The sequence below is a fragment of the Andrena cerasifolii genome, chromosome 14, assembly GCF_050908995.1.
Source record: "Andrena cerasifolii isolate SP2316 chromosome 14, iyAndCera1_principal, whole genome shotgun sequence".
Taxonomy (NCBI): Eukaryota; Metazoa; Arthropoda; class Insecta; order Hymenoptera; family Andrenidae; genus Andrena; species Andrena cerasifolii.
Genome location: NC_135131.1, coordinates 322134 through 347640, shown reverse-complemented (window position 1 = coordinate 347640; position 25507 = coordinate 322134). Strand labels below are relative to the sequence as shown.

The following is a 25507-nucleotide window of genomic DNA, read 5'->3' as shown; positions in this document are numbered from 1 at the left end:
AAACAACCACCGTTTAGCATCGAGCCCGCAACACGTGTCCCAATGCTAAGGAAACCGCGAACGATGCGCGGATAACGAACGTTGCACAGCCACGGGTCATCGGACAGCGACCATTAGGCCCTACTGTGACCCAGAATGACCATATATAACCACCGCCCAAACGGGGCTCGCTCTCTCAACTTTTGCGAATCTATTAGCAATCATTGCCGTGATCGCCGCGCCATTGTCAGTTCTAGCTCAATAAATCTTTGTTCACTCTACGGTGAATTCCAACTCCTAAACCGGCTAAAGATCCACTACCTTCGGTTCATACCGAACCCCCGTTCCCGGTATCTACACCCGTACTATCGGAGCCCGGAGGACGACCCTTCAGAGACCAGCCCACGGCAACCGACGAGATTCTCAGGGAGAATCTCAGCCCCGGCAACCTCACAACACAGTGTTTCTATTACTGGAATTTCATTATTTTGGTAGCAATTATATACTTCTGTCCGAATTATGTTTTCCATGGAAGCTATTAATGATACAAATTTTCCAACATCTGAGCGTATTTTTCTTGCCTGTATTCCCTTTTTAATTATTTTGTGTAGTTTCGAATACGAAACACTTGTCAGTGCCGCCGTTTTTTTTAAACTTTGGTTTTCTCTAGATTGTCTAGACGTTTTATATTTTTATATACATTTAAACAAATTTTTAGGGCATCGTCTGTCAGGTGTAACCTATTCTTCCCTTGATCCTCTTCCTCGCTATCGCTATTATTTATTGTTCTTAGCTCTTCGTTAACACCGTGAAAATTGACACTTGAGGATGTTATTTCCCACGGTCGAAATATATTAGGGTAATTCCGGAGGACGCGGCCGGGCTGGAGAGTTGGTCGAAACAGTTGATTTCTAGAGAATTAATTGCACATTTATTGCACCTTAAGGGGGTAGACACGTCACGTGACCTGGCCGATTCGGCAGGTCGGTATTACAGCATTTGTTTCTGCACAGAAATGGTAATACCGATAGATCGACGATTATCCGGTGAACGCGAGAGGGAGCTGTTTGCTATTTCTGTATTCTATTCTGAATAAGGAAATAAATTCTCAGCTGTTCCGTTGTACTTATAAAAATTTAAACGGAAAGTCGGCTGGTACTGCAAACGTAGAAAATTCATTGTACATTTTAATTACTTGAAATGTGATTATGCTACAATATTCTACGTTAGCAGTAAGGAATTCTAAGTGAAAAGGGAAAATAGATGAGGGAATGTCTTCAGAAAATGAAATTTGTTAGGTTAGACATTTTTTTACTAGCAAAGCACCGAAACAAAACATGAAATACACTTATTACACGTCCTCTGCAGAAAGCAGTTATCAACAAACATTATATATACAAAATTGTATTGAATGTTGAATTGGGCTAGTGAAAATCCGCAAGCGGAATGCGCGTGACTATTATGTGGTCGGCTCCTCGAAGTGACAGAAAATATAACCTAATTGCTATACCCGATTTTCTAAAGATACTGTTGTGACGTAATAATAATATTTTGAAAGGATGATAAAAAGTTCACAAATTTTTCGTAAAAGAACGAAGAAATGGCCACTAAACATTTGTTGTCATATACCATATACTTAGGTTATATTTTCTGTCACTTCGAGGAGCCGACCACATAATAATCACGCGCATCCAGCCTGCGCATTTTTAGTAGCGGATTTCATGAACGAATTCTGAACTGGAATAATTATGAAACACAATGTTTACACGAGAAAATTATTCATGGCTGACAATTGAATTCCCCACGTTTCAAATAAAAATTGGCTCGGGTTATAATGCTCATCTCTGGTATTTTTCCATATAATTGAGGCAGTGAGAGCAACAACGGACTAACCCACATTTTTTTCAAAAGTGAGTTAGTAGCAATAACGTATTTCAATAGGCTCTAGTAATCATATCGATGGCTTAGTGCACACATATTGTATGTCCACTTTTTATGAAATTTGAGATTTTATATGCAAGAAATAGTGATTGACTGTTTCTTTATGGTGCATAAAAATTACATTTTTATCTTTTTTATAAATTCATCAAAAATGATATTTTTGTTTATTGTATGTCCCTGAATTTATTATGCTGAGTGCACAAATGTTGTGTGTCCATGCCAGAGGATGAAAATAGTCTTGGAAAAATGTGACAATAAATAAAAAAATTTTAAAGTCTTCCTATATCTACCGCGAATTACTTTTTTATTCCTGTTACTTTAAAAATAAATATAATATTGAAGTGAGATTATTTCGAGTATTATTCCTTTCATTCATTTTTATATAATATCATTCAGTATAGTATGTCCTCCTCTGTACTTGGTTACAATAGCATGTCCAACTTCCAAGCATTATTGTCGAGTTATTATTATAATTTTGCAGATTCTAACTTATACTACTAATTACATACTTTCAGTAATACCTATATTACAATTATGCAAAAAGTATTTATGTAATTATAAAGTACCATTGAATGTTTGAACCTGTTTTTCTCAAAAACGCTAAAAGTGGACATACAATATGTGTGCACTAATTGAAAGCCATCGATGTACAATAGGAATTTTTTTTAAATGTAGGTTAGTCCGTTGTTGTTCTAACTGCCTGAATTACTATGACATAAATACGACAGCGATTTCAAGTGATGTACATGTAACGGTAAAAGCGTTAATTTAGTAAATGTATACAATTCCCAGCAGTTCCTATGTCAATGTATGCCTAAAATGAATATAAACTAACCTACAATCGTCCGAAAATGCATACATTGACTCCATCATGCTTTTATTGTGGCTCGTATATCCAGCTATCGCTTCAGTTTTGCTATGAATCCACGTTGGCAATCCTCCCGAGTAGGCGCCATCTCGTTTCTACTACCTCAACTAAATTTGTCACGTGACTTGCTCTGTATTATCGCCAATATGGCGGAACTCGTATTTGGGAATGCAATCACGGGCATTCGTTGTTTGTCCTTATATGAGCAGATTTTGGACTGGGTGATGTCTCATTCGAAAGAGGAAGGTTCAATGCAGCCCGCTCTGGTCATCGTTTGAGTCACAAAACTCTTTTAGTGACCTAAAAATGCTTGGATTCTGCGGGTATATTTTGTCGACTTTTGCTTTACTTTGGACACTGATATTATTACATATCAGCACAATCTCGTTGAACCATGAGCAGAGCGCTCCGCATTGAACCTTCCTCTTTCGAATGAGACCTCGCCCAGCCCAAAATCTGCTCATATAAGGACGAAAACGAAAAATCCCGAACCCATGTTTCGGGCCAGATTGTATCGGTATGCAGCGCTCTGTATATCGACATAATCTGGCCCGAAACATGGGTTTGCGCGCTGGCGTTGTTTGTCCATATATGAGCAAATTTGGGGCTGGGCGACGTCTCATTCGAAAGATGAAGGTTGAATGCAGCCCGCTCTGCTCATGGTTCAAAGAGATTGTGTTGATATGTAATAATATGAGTGTCCAAAGTAGAGAAAAAGTGGGCGAAATTCACTCGCAGATTCCAAGTATTTGTACGTCACTAAAAGAGTTTTGTGACTCAAACGATGAGCAGAGCGGGCTGTACTGAACCTTCCTCTTTCGAATGAGACCTCACCCAGCTCAAAATTTGCTCACATAACGGCAAACAACGTAAGCCCGTGATTGCATTCCCAAATACGAGTTCCGCCATATTGGCGATAATACAGAGCATGTCACGTGACAAATTTAGTTCAGATAGTGAATACGAGATGGCGCCTACTCGGGAGGACTGCCAACGTGGAATAATAGCAAAACTGAAGCGTTAGGTGTATAAATATGCCACAGTAAAAGCGTGATGCAGTCAATGTATGCATTTTCGTACGATTAGAGGTTAGGTTATATGCATTTTAGGCATACATTGATTAGGAACTGCTGGGAACTGTATACATTTACTAAATTAATGCTTTTACCACAGACGAGGTATAGAATAGACCTATCAAGCAATGTATTTTTGTGTCGCCGGTTTGGGGGGTCCGAGGACCCCCTTACCATTTTAGTGTCGCATGCAACGTTACCGGTGAAGTCTCAAAACAGATTGTAACGTTACGCGTGGTAGGAACTAGAATTAAACACGAGTAAAACTAGGTTATGTTTTGAGAATCAAAGCCCGCGATTTACAAATGTTTCTGTTAGAGTAACAATTTAAAAATCGTCTTATGAACATATTCCGTTCAACGGAAGAGAACGGAGGAAGAAAATAAAACGATATCACATTCGTCTTTTAACCTTGCTGTCCTATTCCGGTTTATTTAACGCAAAACAAATTTCATTCCCTTGCAATAACATAATTTGTAAAAACAGGACTTTAATGTTTTTTAAGAGCACCTGTTGCTGAATCCCACCCATGTATCATGTGTTTCCGCATACATTAATGATGGTCTATACGATATAATACAGACATATAATAATAAAAATAATAATAATAATAATAATAACCTTCTACTGTACTATATTATTTAAAAGGAACATATCGAACCCGTACACACCGATTTTGCTGCAATTTTGCAAGTCTGTAGAGTAGCCAAAAATATTCGATACATATTTTTTTAAAAAGGAATTCATTCTCCTCCATAGCTATTAGAACAATTGAGGGCACGGATACAATAAGGGGACTAACGCTAGAAATTGGGAAAAATTATTGTCCAAACGCTAAGAAAGATTGGAAAATTAAATTTTGTTAAACTGGATTTTAAAAAATATAGTGTTGTAAAGCTCGTCAGGGCACATTTTTCTGTTTACAGTTTGTTTATCCAATCATTACTATTCGAGCTAAAAATTATAAAGAAAAAAGTTTTCATCGTCAAAAATCGTTATTTCTTTAAACATAAATTGCGATAACTTGAGTAAATATTAAGGGATCGTTATGAGACTTGAAATATAAAACTCGGAAAACTCTAGCAAAGCCGCAAAATGTATGCACAAAACCCTTATGTTAAAAAATGTAATAATATTTAATTAAAAAGTAATACTGGACATAACCCATGTTTTTCAACGTTCGCCGTTAAAAAGTATCAAGGCAATTTTGAGGTACATATAACTTGCAGCGACAAAGTTTTTCCTTAATATACAAGGAAGATTTTCACCAATTTTCCAAGTGATGAATAAATAATTGTAGAAGATATGACGATATATATATTTCTCGCACGGCGTCAACTGTCAATGCGAGTGATAAAACTGCTAAATAGAGCATTATACGCGGCTGTTGACTGTTGGCGGAGCGAAGAGATTTATATATACAGTATTGTCTCGTTAGCGACTCGCTGGTCGGGACCGGCGTTGAGTCGGTATCGTGAACAGAACCCTAATTCCGAGTGTTCGTTTCTCGCTTCTTTCTGGCCGTAGGGGGGAGCGAGATGGAACACTGCGTGCGCGGCGAGCGTGCGCGATGGTCGCAAGCGCTTACCGTGGGCACGAAAACCGCTTCGCAAAATTTTGACGCAGGCCCGTCACGAATCTTTTTTGCGCCCTAGGCGAACTTGTCAAATTGCGCCCTTTATTATAATACATTTATTTGAGATTATTGATGACCTTACTCTGAATTTTTATTCGTAGTTTAAAACAGTTGCAGTGCAATTTGTAATATTTTATTTTAAAGTATATTTTCAACAATACCAGCAATGAAAATACCATTGTGCACCTCTTGTCGACTTTCCGCCCTAGGCAGTGGCATAATTTTGCTTATAGGGACAAGCTAAGCTTACAGGCAGAGATCATTATGTACATAGCCAAAGAAAGTACATATATAACGCGTCTTAGACTAAATAAATCATTTATACTTTTGAAAAATTAAATTCTAATATTTTCTATTTTATGTACATATTTGTAACAACTATGCCAAATTTCCTAAATGAAAGGAAAGCCAATCTCGACGACCTTCGTACAATTGTATATATCAGCAACCAAGCAACAATTCATGCGCAGTAGGAGCACATACATAATTGTACGAAGGACGTCGAAATTGGCCTTCCTTTCATTTAGGAAATTTGGCAGAGTTGTTACAAATATGTACATAAAATAGAAAATATTAGAATTTCATTTTTCAAAAGTATAAATGAATTATTTAGTCTAAGACGCGTTATATATGTACTTTCTTTGGCTATGTACATAATGATCTCTGCCTGTAAGCTTAGCTTGTCCCTATAAGCAAAATTAGGCCACTGCCTAGGGCGGAAAGTCGACAAGAGGTGCACAATGGTATTTTCATTGCTGGTATTGTTGAAAATATACTTTAAAATAAAATATTACAAATTGCACTGCAACTGTTTTAAACTACGAATAAAAATTCAGAGTAAGGTCATCAATAATCTCAAATAAATGTATTATAATAAAGGGCGCAATTTGACAAGTTCGCCTAGGGCGCAAAAAAGATTCGTGACGGGCCTGCGTCAAAATTTTGCGAAGCGGTTTTCGTGCCCACGGTAAGCGCTTGCGACCATCGCGCACGCTCGCCGCGCACGCAGTGTTCCATCTCGCTCCCCCCTACGGCCAGAAAGAAGCGAGAAACGAACACTCGGAATTAAGCTTAGCTTGTCCCTATAAGCAAAATTAGGCCAATGCCTAGGGCGGAAAGTCGACAAGAGGTGCATAATGGTATTTTCATTGCTGGTATTGTTTAAAATATACTTCAAAATAAAATATTACAATTTGCCAAGTTCGCCTAGGGCGCAAAAAAGACTTGAACCGGGCCTGCGTCAAGATTTTGCGAAGCGGTTTCGTGCCCACGATACGCGCTTGCGACCATCGCGCACGCCCGTCGCGCACGCAAAGGACAAAGTGTCAGGCGTCCGAAAGACGGAGCGAGATAAAACATCAACGCGTCGTCGCGCTCGTACCGTCCTCACTCGCTTTCAGTGCCTCTCGCTCGCTCTCGTTCCATCTCGCTCTAGCTTTCGCCGGGCAAGAGTGAGACAAAAGTGGTGGGGATAGTGAAGAGTCGGTATCGTGTACACAAAATCGAGTCGCTAACGAGACAATACTGTATCGTCATATCATCTACAATTATTTATTAATCAGTGTGAAAATTGGTGAAAATCTTCCTTGTATATTAAGGAAAAACTTTGTCGCTGCAAGTTATATGTACCTCAAAATTACCAGGATGGGCAAAAAATTATTAGAAATCAAAATTTAATCTATGACACTCAATTTTTTTAAGTCGGTGCCAGATTTACACAGTGCAAATGATGAGGCGCCGATATAAAAAAATTAAGTGTCGTAGATTAAATAAGGAACAAAATTACTTTTTATTTTTTAACGCATTTCATATTTTTTTGAAGTCGGCTTTAATTATGATTTTCCATTTTTTGGAACGATGCGCCAGTATTGTGACTTTTAAACGCTGGTGGCGAAAAATCTCTCCGTACAAGTGTATAGCGCCGCGGTCAACCCTGTCTTAGCTGAAAATTTTGAAATTGAGACGGGTACGAAACCAGTCGACATTGTTTGCAAACCTCATTACAGTGATCTGGGGTGTGAGTGGTAAACCGATCATAAAAGCGGAGCGCGCGGCTCGCTTACCTGGGCCGGGAAATTCCCAATAGCTCTTTGCCAGGTTCATTTGAAAGAGACCATCCCAAAATTTTCGAAGCTCGGGGCTCACCGCTGTCCAGCGGATGCTGACAGCCAGGGGTGTGCGGGTACCCGACGTTTCGGGCTTCGGACGGGCCGGAAACTTTCGGGCGAGATCGGGCGGGATCCCGTTACGTTCGTATTGCTCGAGAACCCGAAGTTTTCGGGATCCCGAGACTCGTTTCGGGCTGCAAGCATAGCCGCCATGAGCGGGCAATTTCATTGCAGATCGGCTCGGCAAAACTCGGACGCGATCGGCTCGAAACACTATTATATCGGCTCACAGACTATTTGGTAGCAATGAAAATACATATATATGTACTTAAATGAATAATAAGATACTAATTATGATTCAACAGGAGACAGAAGGGTAAAATCTTATCACTGGTCTTAATATAAATGATATACATAATTCTTTCTGTCTCAGTCCCCTCTTAATGGCTGGCTATTATGCTGGTCATAAATGCTAGACTAGTGGCATAAGGACAAAGTCAGCAATAGGCCATTCAGTAATGACTATGCCCATTTCTATCATAGACGTATCACTAATGGATTACTAGTGCTTTTCTCATAAAAATAACACCAAACATGATATAATTCTGATTATTTGTAATGACTGTAATAGAAAGTACTTGGAGTAAAGTAATTGAAGAAAGTAATGAAGAGTACTTGAATTCTACGTGAACTGACACCACGGGCGTCTGTAGACTTTTCTCCACGGGGTGGGGTAACTTTGAAGTGACGGTGGTGAAAATTATAGTTATGAAAAAACGAGTAGCCCGCTTGCTTTTTTGAACTCATTTTGTATTGCCAATTTAATTAAAAATTTAAATCCGAAATTGTCGGATTTAGTATTATTCACTTTCAGAATTTTAGAATTCTAAATTTCGAATTATTCACTCTTTTAGTAAAAACTTAATAGAGACAAGTTCTTAAAAATAGGCGATTTTTTTCTCAAAAGTCAGGGAGGACAACTGCCCCTTTTGCACCCCACTCCGGACGCCCATGACTGACACGAAACTGATATGTGTACCCAGATCTTAACGTAAGCGCTACCTACGCTCGTGTATTTACATCGTAGATGTTTTTTTTTATAATTTTTAAATAGTTAATTTTCAGTAGTTAATAAGGACAGAGCCAATCAATTTGTAACGACACGTAGGGATTTAGGGGCCCCAGGTCCAAAAGACTACGAATATAAATTGTACAAAAACGTTTAAATTCATTATTTTCAATGACTTTTACGTGTCGTAGGATGGGCACCGTCTATTTAGACACGCGCGAAATGCAGAAATTTGCGGGAATGTCAGTAGCAGCGTCAATTTTTAATATTTTTCCGTGTACGACATGTGAAAATATTAATTAAATGTTCCACTTCACGAAAAATACTAATAATCAATTTCATCTTGCAATTTATAGCTTGTATAAGCTCTCATGAAGTGCCATATTTCAGAGCCATATAGGCTCCTGATCCCCGAAATAGGTTTTCAGAAAGAAATCCGGCGTGAGTCGTTGACAAACCGAGCCAAAGTATAGCTTATCGAAAGCTCGCCCTCTATGTTAAACTCTCACTCTAAACAAATCACACGTATACAAGCACGCACCAATATTTAAGTATTTGAGCACATTTCAGAGTAGTTCTTGGGTTGGCCGCTGTTCATGAACAGAGGTCGCTAAATTCAGTCCTCAAATTATGGGTCGGTAACACAGATTGGGTGGCGACACGAAGTCCAATAAGGTGATAGGTCTATTCTATACCTCGTCTGTGATGACAGCAATAAAACCCTAAAATGGCGCAACGAAGCTACGTCGCTACAAATATTTCCCCCAAATTAGCGGAACGCCTCGGTAGGTGGTAAATCTCTTCGAAAGGGATCGGTTTGACGTAGATGGCGAAGCCCGGCAAAAACGTAGTCCTACAGCATAATTAAACAATTTTTAATTGTTCATCGAATCGATATGGCAGTCACACCACTGAATTGTAGCTCTCACTGCCTCAAAATATTGCACTAAAAAATGATGAATCTCATGTTTTCCATTTACCTTCGAATCTTTGCGAAATTTAGCGTGATTGTCATCGAAAAGACATAGGAAATCCATTGGTCGGACTGCCATATCGATTCGATGAAGAATTAAAAATTGTTTTATTATGCTGTAGTGAATCTCATCTCGAGCGTCGAAATCCACGAAACTCAGTGAGGCGCGGCTTATTGGCGGCTAGCCGCTTAGCAGTGATTCATTCAAGCCTCCCTGACGACAAAATAGCAATAGGGGAAATGCGGTAACAGCGCGATGCGACTCTCCACACGTATCGGCAACTATGTCTTTCTTACATTTATCGGCTAGCTTGGACTTCGACCGATTCTGATGGTACATAGCGCGAACATACCATCAACGCCGGTGACGGAGAATACTTGAACCCTCATTCTGTAATTTCTCGAGTATTTCTCAGTACACGATTCATAAATTTATTATTATTTCAACGTACGGTGCTTATTAGCGTTCAAACGCACCAGACCACCCTGCACGATTGTCTACTGAAGGCAACTATACCCGCAAAAACTTCCTTCTTGCCGATTCTAAGACGAAAGTTGGTTGAAATGGTTTATTTACTACTGTGTCGCGTATACGTATACGCTGGTGCTACGTGGCTCGAATGTACCACTAACGCCGGTGACGACGAAGCCTTGAAGCCTCATTCTGTCAGTTTCGAGTCATAAATTCATTATTATTTCAACGTACGGTGCTTATTAGCATTCAAACACACCAGACCACCCTGCACTGATGTCTACTGGAGGCAACTATACCCTCAAAAACTTCCTTCTTGCCGATTCCACGACGAAAGTTGGTTCAAACGATTTCGCGTATACGTACACGCTTTTCCAAGTTTGTGTGATCATATGTACACATTCAAGGCCCGGTGAGACAGCAGCCTTAATGTTTCAAAACGTCATAAAATTTACTTAGATTTTGAACGCAAGGAGAAGTAGGAAAATATGAGTCAATTTTCACCTTCAATAATCTTTTATTTCGCATTTCCTTCTACGCTCGGATGGCCAGATGGGTTCCAGCTAGGAAATAGTGGGTATTATAAATATTTTCTTTGATTATAATAATTTCTCATTTGCATATTTTAAACGTGCCCTGCACAGTACTTACTGTTATCCTTGCTCGCACAACGTATGGGACCAACAATGAAAGGGTTAAATAACCAGTTTTATCTTTTTTTTAATAAACTTAATGTGTTTACATGAAATCGGTACGTTTTTACATAAATACATAGGCAAGGAGAATCAAATGAGTATTTTTTTGGCAAAGTCAAGCAAAATCACGATGTGATCAAACAGCAGCCTGGGTCATTGGTTTGATCAGCCTCTTCTGATGCATGAAATGAAATACATCGATGTATCGAATAGTGTATAGAGGGAACTCAAAAATCGTGAATAGTGCAGTTTATTGAGAGATATAGAGAACTGATGCGATACAATAGATGCGTGACGATTTATGCGAATGTTATCGAGATACTACTGCTCTGTATAACCGAGCACTCAGGTCGGTCGCGAGAGCGTGAGTGTGTGTATGAGTGTTGCGAAAGGTAAATAAGAGGTCCATCAGCTGTTTGATAATATTCTTGCGAATGATGTGAAAAGTAGAGATAGAGAGAAAGAGAGATGGACAGAGAGAGAGAGATATGATTCTGCTGAAACATTCCGCCCGCCTTGCCAATCTCGGCAGATTGGCGAACAGTGGAATGAATCATCGATCGAATGCGTAGTCCTCGTTGGTTGAGACTGGTAGTAAGATGAGCTTCACGATAGGCCGCCGGTACACCGAATGTTGAGTCCGAACGGTGGCGACGCGCACGAGGTTGTCCTGGCCAGGATGAACATCGATGACTCTGCCGAGAGCCCATTTGGATGGAGGATATCGTTCATAATCGGTGTTGCCACTTCGTGATTGTTTGAAGGTGCTGTAGATATTCGGTGCTCCAGCGTTGCCAGAAGTGCTCCAACATTTGACGTAGGAGTTGCCATCGAGAGAGTCGAGATGTTGGCAGATCGATGAGCGTAGGTTCTGGGATCGTATTTAAAGCAGAGCCCGTGAGAAAATGACCCGGAGCTAGCGCGGTTATATCGTTTGGATCATCCGAGAGTGGACAGAGAGGGCGCGAATTTAGGACGGCTTCAATCTGTGAGAGCAGCGTTGAGAATTCTTCGTAGGTGAGTCCGGTGTCTCCGATAACGCGCTTGAGATGAAATTTGACTGATTTAACGGCGGCTTCCCACTTGCCGCCGAAATGCGGTGATGAGGGTGGATTGAACTTCCATTTTGTACCGTCACTTGCGAGGATATTAGCAAGATCTTTCATCTGTTTGGATGAGGCTTGAAAGAGTTTACGTAACTCCTTATCAGCGCCGATGAAATTTGTTCCACAGTCGCTCGTGAGCGATCCACAAATGCCTCGCCGACTTGCGAAGCGTTTGTACGCGACGAGGAACCCTTCGGAGGAATAATCGGTGGCTATCTCCAAGTGTACAGCGGATGATGAAAAACAGATGAAGACGACGATGTACCCCTTGTAAGATTTGGCGCCCCGTCCTCGGAACGTCCGGAGGGTCAAAGGCCCGGCGTAATCGACTCCGGAGTGGAGGAACGAGCGCGACCGAGTCGAACGAGGTTCTGGTAGCTGCCCCATGAGTTGCTGACTGATAGCGGCTCGTTGTCGAACGCACGGTATGCAGCGATGGATGAATGCGCGAATTGGTACACGACCTCCCACGATCCAATATCGACGTCGCAACGTAGCGAGAGTGATTTGAGTTCCCCCGTGAAATGTACGGTAGTGAGTATCACGGATGATGAGAGTTGTAAGCGCGGATTCTCGAGGTAAAATGATAGGATGTTTTTCGTCATAGTCGAGAAGAGAGTTTCGAAGTCGGCCTCCGACGCGTAATATTTCCGAAGAATCAATGAAAGGAGCAAGTCGAATTAACGCGGCAGACCGCGAGAGCTGCGCTCCCTGCGAGAGTTGATGAATTTCGTTCCCGAAGTACGCGGCTTGAGTTTTCTTTACCCAGTAGAGTCGAGCGGTGTTGAGTTCTTCGGGAGTAAATGGCGATGCTCGATCCGGAGTGCCCTGGATGCGTTGGAACTTGTGAACGGCTCGAGAACACAATGCCGTCACACGAAGAAGAGTCCTGAGACTTGAGAACCGCTCGACGAGAGCCCAGAGTTCTGAAGGCTCGCCTTTATTAGCGATTGCAACCGGTGTTTTGCGAATTTCAAGAGCGACGTCCGTATCAAGCGATGGGTTCGATGATGGCCAAAATGATGAGTGTTTCCACAGCCATGTCGGGCCGGTCCACCAAAGAGTCTCGTCTTTGAGTTGTCGAGGAGAGAGTCCGCGCGATGCGAAGTCCGCAGGGTTATCCTTCCCTGGGACATGGTGCCATTGAGAGTTCGAGAGCTCCTGGATCTCGGTTACGCGATTTCGAACGTAATCGGCCCACCGGCGGGCATCATCGCGAATGTAGGCGAGCGCGACCGTAGAATCTGTCCAGAGGTGAATCGGAGCTTCTTCAAGATCGAGAGTTTTTCGTATGTGCAAGATAGTTCGAACTAAAAGGAGTGCGGCTGAGAGTTCGAGTCGAGGGATGGTCACTGGCTTGAGCGGAGCAACCCGAGTTTTCGCGGCCACGGTTGTTACGCGAACATCATCGAGATCCGCGATCGCGCGTAAATAGATCACTGCACCGAGAGCAACTTGAGACGCGTCTGAGAATCCGTGCAATTCCACGGCGCACGAGGTTGCGGGAGACCCGAACCATCGGGGCACTGAGATTGAAGAGACGTCTTGCAGATCCTTGTCGAAAGTCCTCCAGCGGGATTCGAATTCTTCAGGTAGCTGGTCGTCCCAGGCGAGCTTCGCTGACCAGAGTTCTTGGATGAAGATCTTTCCGCGGACGACGACAGGCGCAATCCATCCGAGAGGATCGAAGAGTTGAGCGACACGCGATAGCACGGTGCGTTTACTGATACGAGGCGGTTCGTCATGGTTGCGCGAGGCAAACACGAACGAATCCGTGTGAGGTTGCCAGAGAAGTCCGAGAGCGCGGAAGAGTTGAGCATCTTCGAGTAGCACTGACGATGATTTCTCTCGTCTTTCTGGCGGTATGAGTGCCAACAGACTTTCGTCATTGGCGGTCCATTTTTGCAATGTAAAACATCCAGCCTTGAGACAGTCATTGATTTGTTGAATTTTCTGTTGCGCTTCCGTGATGTCGTCGGCTCCTGAGAGCACGTCGTCAACGTAAATTTCACGCTGAATGATGCTCGTCGCAAGAGGAAAGCGCTGTTCCTCGTCAATGGAAAGTTGACGAAGTGCACGGATTGCGAGATATGGAGCACTTGCGAGGCCGTAGGTTACAGTGCAGAGATGATACGAGAGTGGGGGATTTTCTGGATTATCCCTCCATAAGATTCGTTGCAAATCCCAGTCTTCGGGGTGTACGCCAATCTGCCGGTACATTTTCTCAATGTCCGCAGAGAAAACATATGCGTAGCGGCGCCAGCGAGTAATGACATCGGCGAGATCAATTTGAAGTTTCGGTCCAACGTGTTGTAGATCGTTGATTGAGATTCCGAAATTGGTGCGATGAGAGCCGTTAAAAACGACGCGTATCTTGGTGGTCGAGCTGGTGTTTCGCACGACTGCGTGGTGAGGAAGAAAAAATACACGACGCGGTTGAACGAGTGATTTCGGAACGAGAGCCATGTGACCGAGTGCTTCGTATTCGTTGAGAAATTCGGAGTATGCCGACTTCAAGGATGAGTTTGCAATGAATCTTTTCTCCTGTCGCGAGAGAGCGTATAACGCGGGTTTGTACGAATCGCCGAGGTCTTCTGGAAGTCGCTTGAGAGGTATCCGGACAACGTAGCGTCCATCCTGCTGGCGAGAGTGAGTTTCGATGAAGTGCTGTTCGCACTGAGCTTCTTCGTCAGACTGAGTACTGCTCGATTCAACGTTGGTTTCTTCTTGCGCCCAAAATCGTTGAACGAGGTTAAGAAGGTCGTGATCGACTGAACACTGTAGCCCTTGAGCAGGGCGAACGCTCGAATTTGAGGCCGATTCGGATTGGACAGATCCTGATAGAATCCACCCTAGAGCGGTTTGCTGAGCGATTGGGCTCCCGGGGCCGCCCTGGCGTAGCCCTTCTTCGAGAATCAAGCCGTAGACTTCGGCCCCGAGGATTAAGTCGATTTGAGTTGTTGACGAGAATTCTGGGTCAGCGAGCTCGAGCCCGTCGAGATGTGGCCATGGTTTCCTTACTACTCGGATTGAAGGCAGATAGGATAGCTGCGCAAGTACGTATCCAACTATCGTGAGCGAGAATGTAGGATTGACACGTGACGCGATACTGAGATTCATAAATCCGCGAGCGACAGTCGAACGTTGCGCACCAATCCCGTGAATTGGGAGAGAGACTCGTTGACGCGGCAAGTTGATACGTTGAGCGAGAGATTCTGTGATGAACGATACTTCTGATCCTTGATCGAGAAGGGCCCGAACTTCGTACTGGTCGTCGTAGCATGATGTGACCTTGATGAGAGCTGTCGCGAGCAAAACTGGCGTGTACTTGACTGAGGATGTTAAGGCGACATTGGTTGAGGCGGACGCGCTCGATTCAGTATCCTCGCGACGCGGAAGCGCGGATGCACTTGTTTGGCTCCCGGAAGCGATGGGTACCGATTGCTTCGGAGGTGAGCTCGTCCCCTTAGCGACTGACGCGCGCGGAGCTGGACCATCTGACGTGTTTGTGGTCCGATGGATCGACGTGTGATGAGGATTCCCACAGACTCTGCAGCGTTTTGCAGTTCGACAGTTACGGAATTGATGCGGACCGAGGCAGTTAAAACAAAGGTTCTTCTGTTTGACGAAGTCTAGCTTTTCTTCAATTGTTTTTCCACGATAGTCTGGACATGCGGATAGATAATGTGCGGCATTGCATAACGAGCAGGTGAACGACGATGGGTTGGTTGCAGCGTTCGGAGAATTGTCGCTTTTGAGACTCACAGTAGTCTGGTGTGATTTCGCGCCAGACGTACTTTTCGTTGCTGCAGGAGCGGGCGAACGCGATTTTTGTTTCGCCGTAGCGCGTGCGAAACCCTCAAGAGCGTGTATTCGGCCTGAGATAAACTTTTGAAGTTCTGCTAATGTCGCCGATTCGGTCGTGGCACCGATTTGCATTTCCCAATCGAGTAGAGATTCCGAATCGAGTTTACGCGCGACCATGAAAACAATTATGTGGTCCCAGGCGTCTGTAAGGCACCCGAGAGCGCGGAGAGATCCTAGAGATTCTTTAACTTCGCCGATCAGAGCTTTGAGCTCAGTAGGTGATTGTTGATTTACCTTTTGGAGAGAGAATAACGTGGAGAGATGCGTATCGATGAGCACTCGCTTGTTCTCGTAGCGGTCGACGAGTTCTTGCCACGCGCGTGCGAAGTTTTCATCGGTAACTTCGTACTTTCTTACGAGTTGAGCTGCTTCGCCATTAGCACTCATATTGAGATATTGCAATTTTTCGACGTCAGGTACTTCCTGGTTTTTGATGATCATCGCTGAGAAGAGATCACGAAAAGGTCGCCACTCACGATACGACCCTGAGAAGTTGGGCACGTTGAGTCGAGGGAGCTGTCGAGAAGTCGGCGTATGAGATGCGCTTGGGGCACTTGATGCTGTGGACGCCGATTGTCCTATTTTGCTCTTGAGTTGGTTAAGATACGAGAGAAGTTCACTCTTTTGGTCGGCGTAGATTTCTTCGCATTGTTCATACTGATGATCTGTGAAGTACGGTAGCACGGATCTTTCTTCAGCCTTCAAGGACGAGAGAAGATCGTGATTTTCTTGGAACTTCCTCCAATTACTGTCGAGAATTTCAAGTCTAGTTTGTATTTGCTCGGGGGTGCGCTTTTTGATTTCCAATTTCTTTACATTGGCAATGGCTCGACTGATGAGGCCGTGTTGAGTGGTTTGCTTGTCAACAACAGCAGCGACTGTAGCCGACATTGTTCAAATCTTTGTAACGTACTAGCACTTGGATTGAACAACACTTCGCGACACTCCCGGAGCACGATGAGATACTTTTTGCAGATCACGCACGTGCACGAATTTCTTTTCACGCGCGAAAATTACAACTGTTGAGAGAGAGCACGAACGTAGACACAAGAGACGAGACGAGAGCACGGCGAGGGCAAGAGTGAGAGAGAATAACCGTTGACTCTTACCGCCGCACACACACGAGACTTTCTTTGAGTTTAGAGAGCGAGTCTGCACTTTTCACTTTACTGATACTGTGTAATTCACAACAATCCGGCTCGAAGGACCAAAAATTGTATAGAGAGAACTCAAAAATCGTTGTGAATAGTGCAGTTTATTGAGAGATATAGAGAACTGATGCGATACAATAGATGCGTGACGATTTATGCGAATGTTATCGAGATACTACTGCTCTGTATAACCGAGCACTCAGGTCGGTCGCGAGAGCGTGAGTGTGTGTATGAGTGTTGCGAAAGGTAAATAAGAGGTCCATCAGCTGTTTGATAATATTCTTGCGAATGATGTGAAAAGTAGAGATAGAGAGAAAGAGAGATGGACAGAGAGAGAGATATGATTCTGCTGAAACAAATACATTTTTACCTTTGTCATATATCGGATTGATTCGATGTATCGAATGTAAACATCGAATAATTTCGATGCATCGATATATATATCAAATATTTTGAATGCATCGATATATATCGAATATCCCTAGCACTTACCCGCGACGATCTCCAATAGACTTGACGGAAGGACACAGGAACAAAAGGGGTAGTTTTCTGATTGCGCGTGGCCCCGCGTGCGTCAGCTTCCCTTTGAATTGGAGACGGATCCCTTATTGCTTGAGTATAAACACACCCTCGAATATGAAAACAATAGCACGCGTTGACGTATTCGGTACGAGAGAAGGTGGGTTTGAAGTCCGATTGGTCCTAACCTAACCAATCTGCCCTGGATCCCTCCCAAACGGCCACTCTCTTGAAGAGGCCCTCTTTCGCACGGAATACGTCAACGCGTGCTTTTGTTTTGGAATTCGAGCGGGTGTTTATACTCAAGAGATAAAGGATTTGTGTCGAATTTGCAGGGAGGACGGCGCAGGCGGTACCACACACAGTCAGCGGACTGACATTTTTCTTCCGGTATCTCTCTCCGCGAGACGTATTGATGTTGGATAATACTTTTTAGTTGCTATATCTGGTACATTCAGGTAAAAACTGAAGGGGCGGACTTGTGTACCATATCTGGTTCCCAAAAATTAATTAGGCTGATCGGCCAGAGTGTTTCGCCAGGATCGCGGTTTATGACCGTATGGTCCAGTGAGTCAGCGGTGAACAACGGTATGTCCCTACGCGTCCGAATACCAGCTGCTCGGTACAAGTCGCTGACGATAAAGTTGCGGGCAATTCTTGCCCGGTCTATACGCGCCTTTAGAATCACCAACTGAGCGAAGATCTGCTGAAGAAACACGTTAAGAACACATTCCCCCTCCTCTGTATACATCCCACGGTTCTGCAGTGACATGATCATGCCTCTGGGGGTCCTTATTGATGACTTTTCATCATAATATGTGCATGTGAATGCATCCGTATCGCCAGACGAATCTATCCGATGAAGGTCATAACTTTAGTCCTTTTAATCAAAATCTTAAAAATTGATCATCATTGTGGAGATAGAAGATTTTGGCCGATCCGAAAAAATTTTACACATGAAATGTCCTTATGTTTAGGCCGCTTTTGGCGGACATTAGAGTTTGATAAAAAAAAAGTTGCAAATCGAGCCTCCCTAATAGGTACTTATACGACGAATATATTTTGTTTATTAAATGGGTGTTATATGCAATTCTAAATACTTTCACACGTGTTAAATCAGTCAATGCAATTAATCTCAAAATATTTTATAAAATCTTTATAAGAGGTCTCACTTTGATTTTTCTTGATAGAGGTACCCTTTGTACTCTAGATAATTCAAACACTCTCAAGGCGGTTGTAGCGCCACTTTGGGGAACACGGCCATAAGGCCGTGTATAAACACTGTATGCTTGCGCATCAGTTCCGATTTGCAAGCTTATAGTAAATAAATAGTATACATAGATTGGTTTCACATGGTATCGGTACATTTTTTAAAGGAAATATCTTTGTATTATCTAATATTAACAAAAGTGGGAGGAAAATATTTTGCAAAATTGATTTCCCTGCTTTATGTATGTATTTTGTATAGTAATATGAACTATCTTATTTTATATTATCTATTTATTTTTTATTCGATTTTTAAATTTATATTACATAAAGCGGTAAGGTATGATCTAATAGGAAGAATGTAAAACAATAAAGGAAATTTCTGCATTTGCTTACCTGTGCCAGACATCAGTCCATCCCTAAATAGAAGATACTCCATCGCGGTGGCCCAATTAAGGGGCGCAGTATCAGTGTCATTAATAGTGAATGCTAGCGTATAGGCGACGTGATTATGAAGATTTTTACCAACGCCCGGCAGATCGTGAATTAGTGGTACACCAACAGCGTTTAATTCGTCCCGTGGCCCGATACCGCTGTTCAGAAGTATTTGTGGCGAATTTACGGCTCCTAAATAACAAATATTAAATTTGTACAGATCAAACTGAATTTTTAAGGAGTGTATGTAGCAAGCACCATAATTTATTATTTAAGCGAGGACAAGGTGATTGTTCGTGTAAAATAGAGGCACCTACAAACTGAATAATCATTCATCTAAATGAAACACAAGAACATTTACAAATACAACTACAAACAATTTACTTGTCCGTAGTTAGATTTATCTATTGGAAGTAAGTGCACAAATATTTAATGAAACAAAATCATTTTTCCCGAAAATGAAATCTCGTATGAAAAGAGTTTATTGCTAAACTTCAGCTTATTTTTTCATAAAAATTCATCTTTATCTCGTTTATATTGATGACCTTTTCATGGGTCTGTATTCGGCCCGTTCTATGCCGCGAACTCAGTCACGTGTTAGAGTTCGAGGAAAGACCCAGTTTACGATTTGGATCGGAAGAAACGGGTTTTGCGAACGAGGCCCGGACCAGAGATGGGCAAAAAATTATTTCAAATAAAAAATTGATTTCGAATAGGAGATCAAAATTTTATTCGAGACTCGTCGAATAAAAATAACCCGAGTCAATTTTTATTTGAAGCGCCATAGGTGAATGAATTTATTTGACAGAAATTCATCCGGCGGCCACAAATAATTTTTTTATTTGAAGACCTTTCATCCTGGGCAGCATATAATTGTCTTGTATTTATTTGTATCTTAATTCGAGATTCATTTGAAGCTCAAAAGACTTTGGCGAGCCTCGAGAGCCTTTGATCGAAACTGTGCTTCTTCAAGTTTCGAACCTCATTGATTAGAATTTCTTTATTTTTCATCGTATCAATATAAAAGTGATACTACTGGATTCCTTGCATTCTCCCGATAAAATTGGCAGAAAATAATATAAATCTGACTATTTTTAACGAAACGGGCTTTCAATTCTGCAAACAAATTTGTCACGTAATTTCCTTAATTATGGTCCGAATTATATAATTTTCGGGGCCAATTTGATTGAGAAAGCACAAGGAATCGAATGACGCCACTTTCGCAAAGATCTGATTAGAAATGTAGAACTTCAGATTCGTCAGTGCTTAGTGCCCAACATTGTATGGTCTCGCTGGTTTCGAGCGTCGAAGACCACAAAACTCAGCAAGTCGCAGGATTGCCAGCGCGAAGGACAGCAGGGCACTTTCCATTGCGAAGGAAAGTCAGCCTTCTAGAGAACTCAGATCGAGAAAGATTTTGCTTACAAACTTCGTATTCACGTCAAATAAATACCTTAATTGTAAAATTTAGACAACGAACTATTGTTAAATTTTGCCACTTCTTATGTATGCATCACTTGGCTCGGAATATATGATCCCAGATTGGTATCCTACATTTTCATGCATTTACCTGTTGAAATGTTGCTTCAAATTAACGGGCAATCGCATTAATTCTTCTCGTATATCTGTTCGCGTGTAGGTGTCACGAATGACGCGACCTTTGTTTCCCAAATAAATTCACCCTTGTCAGAGTCCTCGCCCGAACCGCTTGACAAGGAGGCTGAACGATGTATACCGAGAGCGAGTGAAATACCGCACCAGCGGGAGACCCTCGGTTGAAGGCGACTTGAGACATCCAGTATTGAAAATGAAAATGTTCATATTTCTCATTACATCTTGATGATTGTTACCACCGATGAATTGGTGAGTTTATGTCGACGAAGATGAGTCGTAACACGAAGCAATTTGGTCTGTTTTTTTATGAATACATGATTGGGATACACACTACGTTCACTAAAAATCACCCGAATTGCTTCATGTTTCAACTCATTTTCATCGGGAAACCATAAAAAATCCATTGGTAGTACTTTCATTAGCAATTATTAAAAATATGAACATTTTTCTGTACTAGGTATTTCATCTGGCCCAACAATTTTATTGTTCCTGTCTGTTAATAGGGCCCTTTACACGGACGGTCTTGCGCGCGGGCCGGCGCGCCACACGCCGCGCGGCCCGCAAAAGTACGTGAGGCCGGATCGTGGCGCTCCTTCGCGCGGGCCAGAAGGTCGTACCCGTCACTACTTAGAGCTAGCGAGTTCGGGCTCCCATTTCTACGTCGACACCAGATGCTTTTTACACGATCCACCGCAGAGGTGTATTGTGTACTACTTGTTCGATGTATATCATCGATCTGCGAAACGATCGGCAAGACACGATCGCGATATACGTTCGCGAAAAGTATCTCAAATTCCTCGATATAGCTGGCTTATAGAGGATATCATAAATGCTGTTACTCTAGGGTACACTGAAACATCTGTTTTTACTAAGCTATATTTGGTTGACCTGAAGGTGCTACAAATTATGGAAATGGTTTATGACTCAGTTATAACGAGTGTAAAATTTTACAAGGGTACATTAAAAAATGTCAAAATGTTTCCCCGGCAATGCGTTGGCAAATGAAATTGCAGTTAACACATTCACTGTTGTGACGATCATAAATATTACTATCAACGGCAATAATTACCATGTCACTGCTTGTTTTAATATAAAAACTAATATTGATAGACAATAAATACATATAGGTAAGCAAGTGATGTTATATCTAAGATAAATGATGAAGAGATGTAATATGCAAGATGTTTTGAAGAAGGGGGGTAGTCTTCTGATTGCTCGTGATGCAGGTCAAATTTTTCACCCACGCTCTTGCGTGGCGCGCAGCAAAAAAGCATCACAGTCCTGCCCGCGCGCCAGAAAGCACCACGCTCCTCCCCGCGCGCAAACCTAGAATCCAGAAGAGTTTACATAAGAGACAGAAAGGGTAGTTAGAAAACGAAAAAACGATACTTGAAAACAGGCTCGTTGCGCGCCTCAGGATTTCCGACAGTGCGGACGAGTCTGAGGCGCGCGACGAGCCTGGCAGCCGATCCTGGCAGCCAAGACTCCAGACGCAAACAGTGTCATGGTAATTATTGCCGTTGATAGTAATATTTATGATCGTCACAACAGTGAATGTGTTAACTGCAATTTCATTTGCCATCGCATTGCCGGGGAAACATTTGGACATTTTTTAAAGTACCCTTGTAAAATTTTACAGTCGTTATAACTGAGTCATAAACCGTTTGCAGAATTTATAGCACCTTCAGGTCAACCAAATGTAGCTTCCCAAAAACAGATATTTCAGTGTACCCTACAGTAACAGCATTTATGATAGCCTGGTATATCGAGGAATTTGAGATACTTTTCGCGAACGTATATCGCGATCGTGTCTTGCCGATCGTTTCGCAGATCGATGATATACATCGAACAAGTAGTACACAATACACCACTGCATGTGGAGTCGACGTAGAAATGGGAGCCCGAACTCGCTATCTCTAAGTAGTGACGGGTACAACCTTCTGGCCCGCGCGAAGGAGCGCCACGATCCGGCTTCACGTACTTTTGCGGGCCGCGCAGTGTGTGGCGCGCCAGCCCACGCGCCGGACCGCGCTCAAGATCGTTGGTGCAAAGGGCCCTAATACACGGTTTAGAACAAGCGCGACAAACGACTTTGAAAAAAATTTGTACAAATTGATGAACAACGCGGTAGCCCATTGATAAATCAATATACAGCAGTGTATACACTCAAAAATGAAGCACAGATTAGGAAATTACATATATAATACCCAATATGGTGGCAGAATAAATCACATAGAGATAAGCACATAAAAGCCAATGTAAAACGAAATAACAGCTAGTTACATATATGATTAATAACTCTAGTTCTAAATGTATGAAATGAGCAGTCGAAGAAATCGAACACATTAGATACGATGTTAACGGTCATACACATACGGTTTATTGGATTGTATTTACCCATTAGAGTACGATGAGGTTCTACATATAAGAGTGAGGGATATGTAATCTAAAGAGTTGTAGAATTTGAGGGCACTTAATAACGTGATTAATAATCTTATAACTAAAAAATAAATCCGCTATGAATCTACGTCTTTCAATTGTAGGTATTCGTAATTGACAGAGGAGAGGCACATAATTATGAGTATAAGCAAAAGTGTATGACGGACCACCAAGTTTGTACGCAGTGAAGCGAAGAAATTTATGCTGGACACGTTCAAGTAATAAGGAAAGGTTCTTAAAGTACGGATTCCAGATAATAGAGCAATATTCCAGATGTGGTCGAATTAGCGACACGTATAAAAGTTTGATAGATCTAATATTGATAAGGTAGCGCGAAACCCGAAATATAAGACCTAAAATCTTAAGAGCCTTTCCCACTATATTGAGATAATGACAGTGGAACGATAGGGAGGAAGTAAATACGATGGCAAGGTCCTTATTTACAGGGATAAGTGATGTAGAATTTATCGAGTAATTGAACCAGAGAACGTCAGATCTCGTGCAGAAACGGATAATATGACATTTCGATAAATTAAAGCCTAGCTTGTTCGTACCACACCAAGTTTCGAGTCTAAACAAATCCCTCTGCAGAAGAAATGCATCATTAATGTTCGCAATTTTACGAAAAACTTTCAGATCATCTGCATACAGGAGAAATTGACTGTGTTCAAATACCTCGGTTATGCCGTTGATAAATAGATTAAATAGCAACGGTCCAAGATGGGAGCCTTGTGGAACACCAGATCGAACAAGGAACTTGGATGAGAGATAATTAGTGAACTTAACAACTTGGAATCTATTAGTAATAAAACTGGATAACCACGATAGAACAGAGCCACGAATACCGAAAGCTTCAAGTTTGGAAATTAGGATAGAATGACTCACCGAATCAAAAGCTTTACTAAAGTCCGTATAAATAACATCGACCTGAAATCCTTTTTCGATCGCGTCCACAAGGTAATATTGATAGTATAGTAGATTTGTAGTGGTAGATCTTCCAGAGACAAACCCATGCTGCTGTGGTATTATAATGTTCGTAAACAGGTAAGATAATTTCGACGTAATAATATTTTCAAAGATCTTGGGCATAACATTCTGCTTACTAATTGGTCTGTAGTTATGGATATCAGATTTTTTGCCCCCTTTAAATACCGGAGTAACAAGACAAGTCTTCCATCTAACTAAGGGACTTGTTAAACATAAGTCACAAGATCCTAGCCACTACAAAACTACAAGATTTAAACACAATCGGTGGAATACCGTCATCACCAGGACTAGAATTAGAATCTAGAGTATTTAAGGATTCGAAAACCTCACCAATGTCAATATATAAGTTAGAAACATCATAAGAATAATTATAATCAATATTAAAAAGAATATTATTGTCGTCTTGATAAATCGATTTAAAATAAGAGCCAAAACTTTCAGCAATATCAGACTGATCAACGAGGTATACACCGTCAAAGTACATACCAGTAGGTGTGGATTTATCGTTTTGATGGCAATTTACAAAATTCCAGAAGGTATTAACATTATGCGGGATAGACGTCTCAATCCTACGAATATAATTATTCCTGCAATTTTTCCATAATAATTTATATTGAGATCTAATGTTGGAAAAAGCGACATAGTCCGAATAATTATTGGTACGCTTATAAATGTAGTGGAGTCGTTTCTTTAGTTTGATTAGGGAGATAAGTTTACCCGAGTACCACCTCGGATAATAGGAGTTTCTGTATATAACTCGCTTATGAACAAAAAGATCAATAACATTGTTTAGAAAACAATAAAGAGTATCAACTAACTTTCGTCAACGTCGAGTTTAGATAGCGCAGCATTCCAATCAATAGAACCAAATAACGCATTTATGGCCAAAAAATTCGCATGTTTAAAATCATATATAACAATAGGAGAGACAAGTGCGTTATCATTCGAAATCCTTATAGGGATCGTAACAGTAAACGCAAGATGATAAACATCGCATGGAAGAAGGGGATCAACTGCTACGGAGACAATAACACGTCTAAAGGTCGAGAAACATAAATCTAACTTGTGGCCCATATGGTTCCAAATATGATTATATTGATAAAGCTTAAAGTAGATTAAAATATTCACACAGAATATAATCAGGACCAACAGATGCGTTGTTATGCCTTGATGAGTACAAAAGAGTGCCATTTCGATCATTATAAAAAGTGACACTAGTGAAATTATAATCCCCTAGAATAAGAATATCCGAATTGGGATGAAGCTGCATGATAAACTCGACAGATTAGCAGTGAGCTTCATAAATCGAAGAGTTGGAGGATGGAGGCAAGTAAATGGCGCAAATGAGTAGTGGGTGGTACCCAAACAT

At 41.8% G+C, this 25507-nt stretch overlaps 1 protein-coding gene across 1 annotated transcript in view; it reads right to left on the bottom strand.

The window, feature by feature from the left end:
* Positions 1-25507, bottom strand: part of LOC143376215 (glucose dehydrogenase [FAD, quinone]) — a 349600-nt gene that overhangs the window by 79713 nt on the left and 244380 nt on the right. The window contains exon 6 of the mRNA XM_076826304.1: positions 19060-19290. Within this exon, the coding sequence (XP_076682419.1) occupies positions 19060-19290 (231 nt within the window). The remainder of the gene's footprint in view (positions 1-19059; positions 19291-25507) is intronic.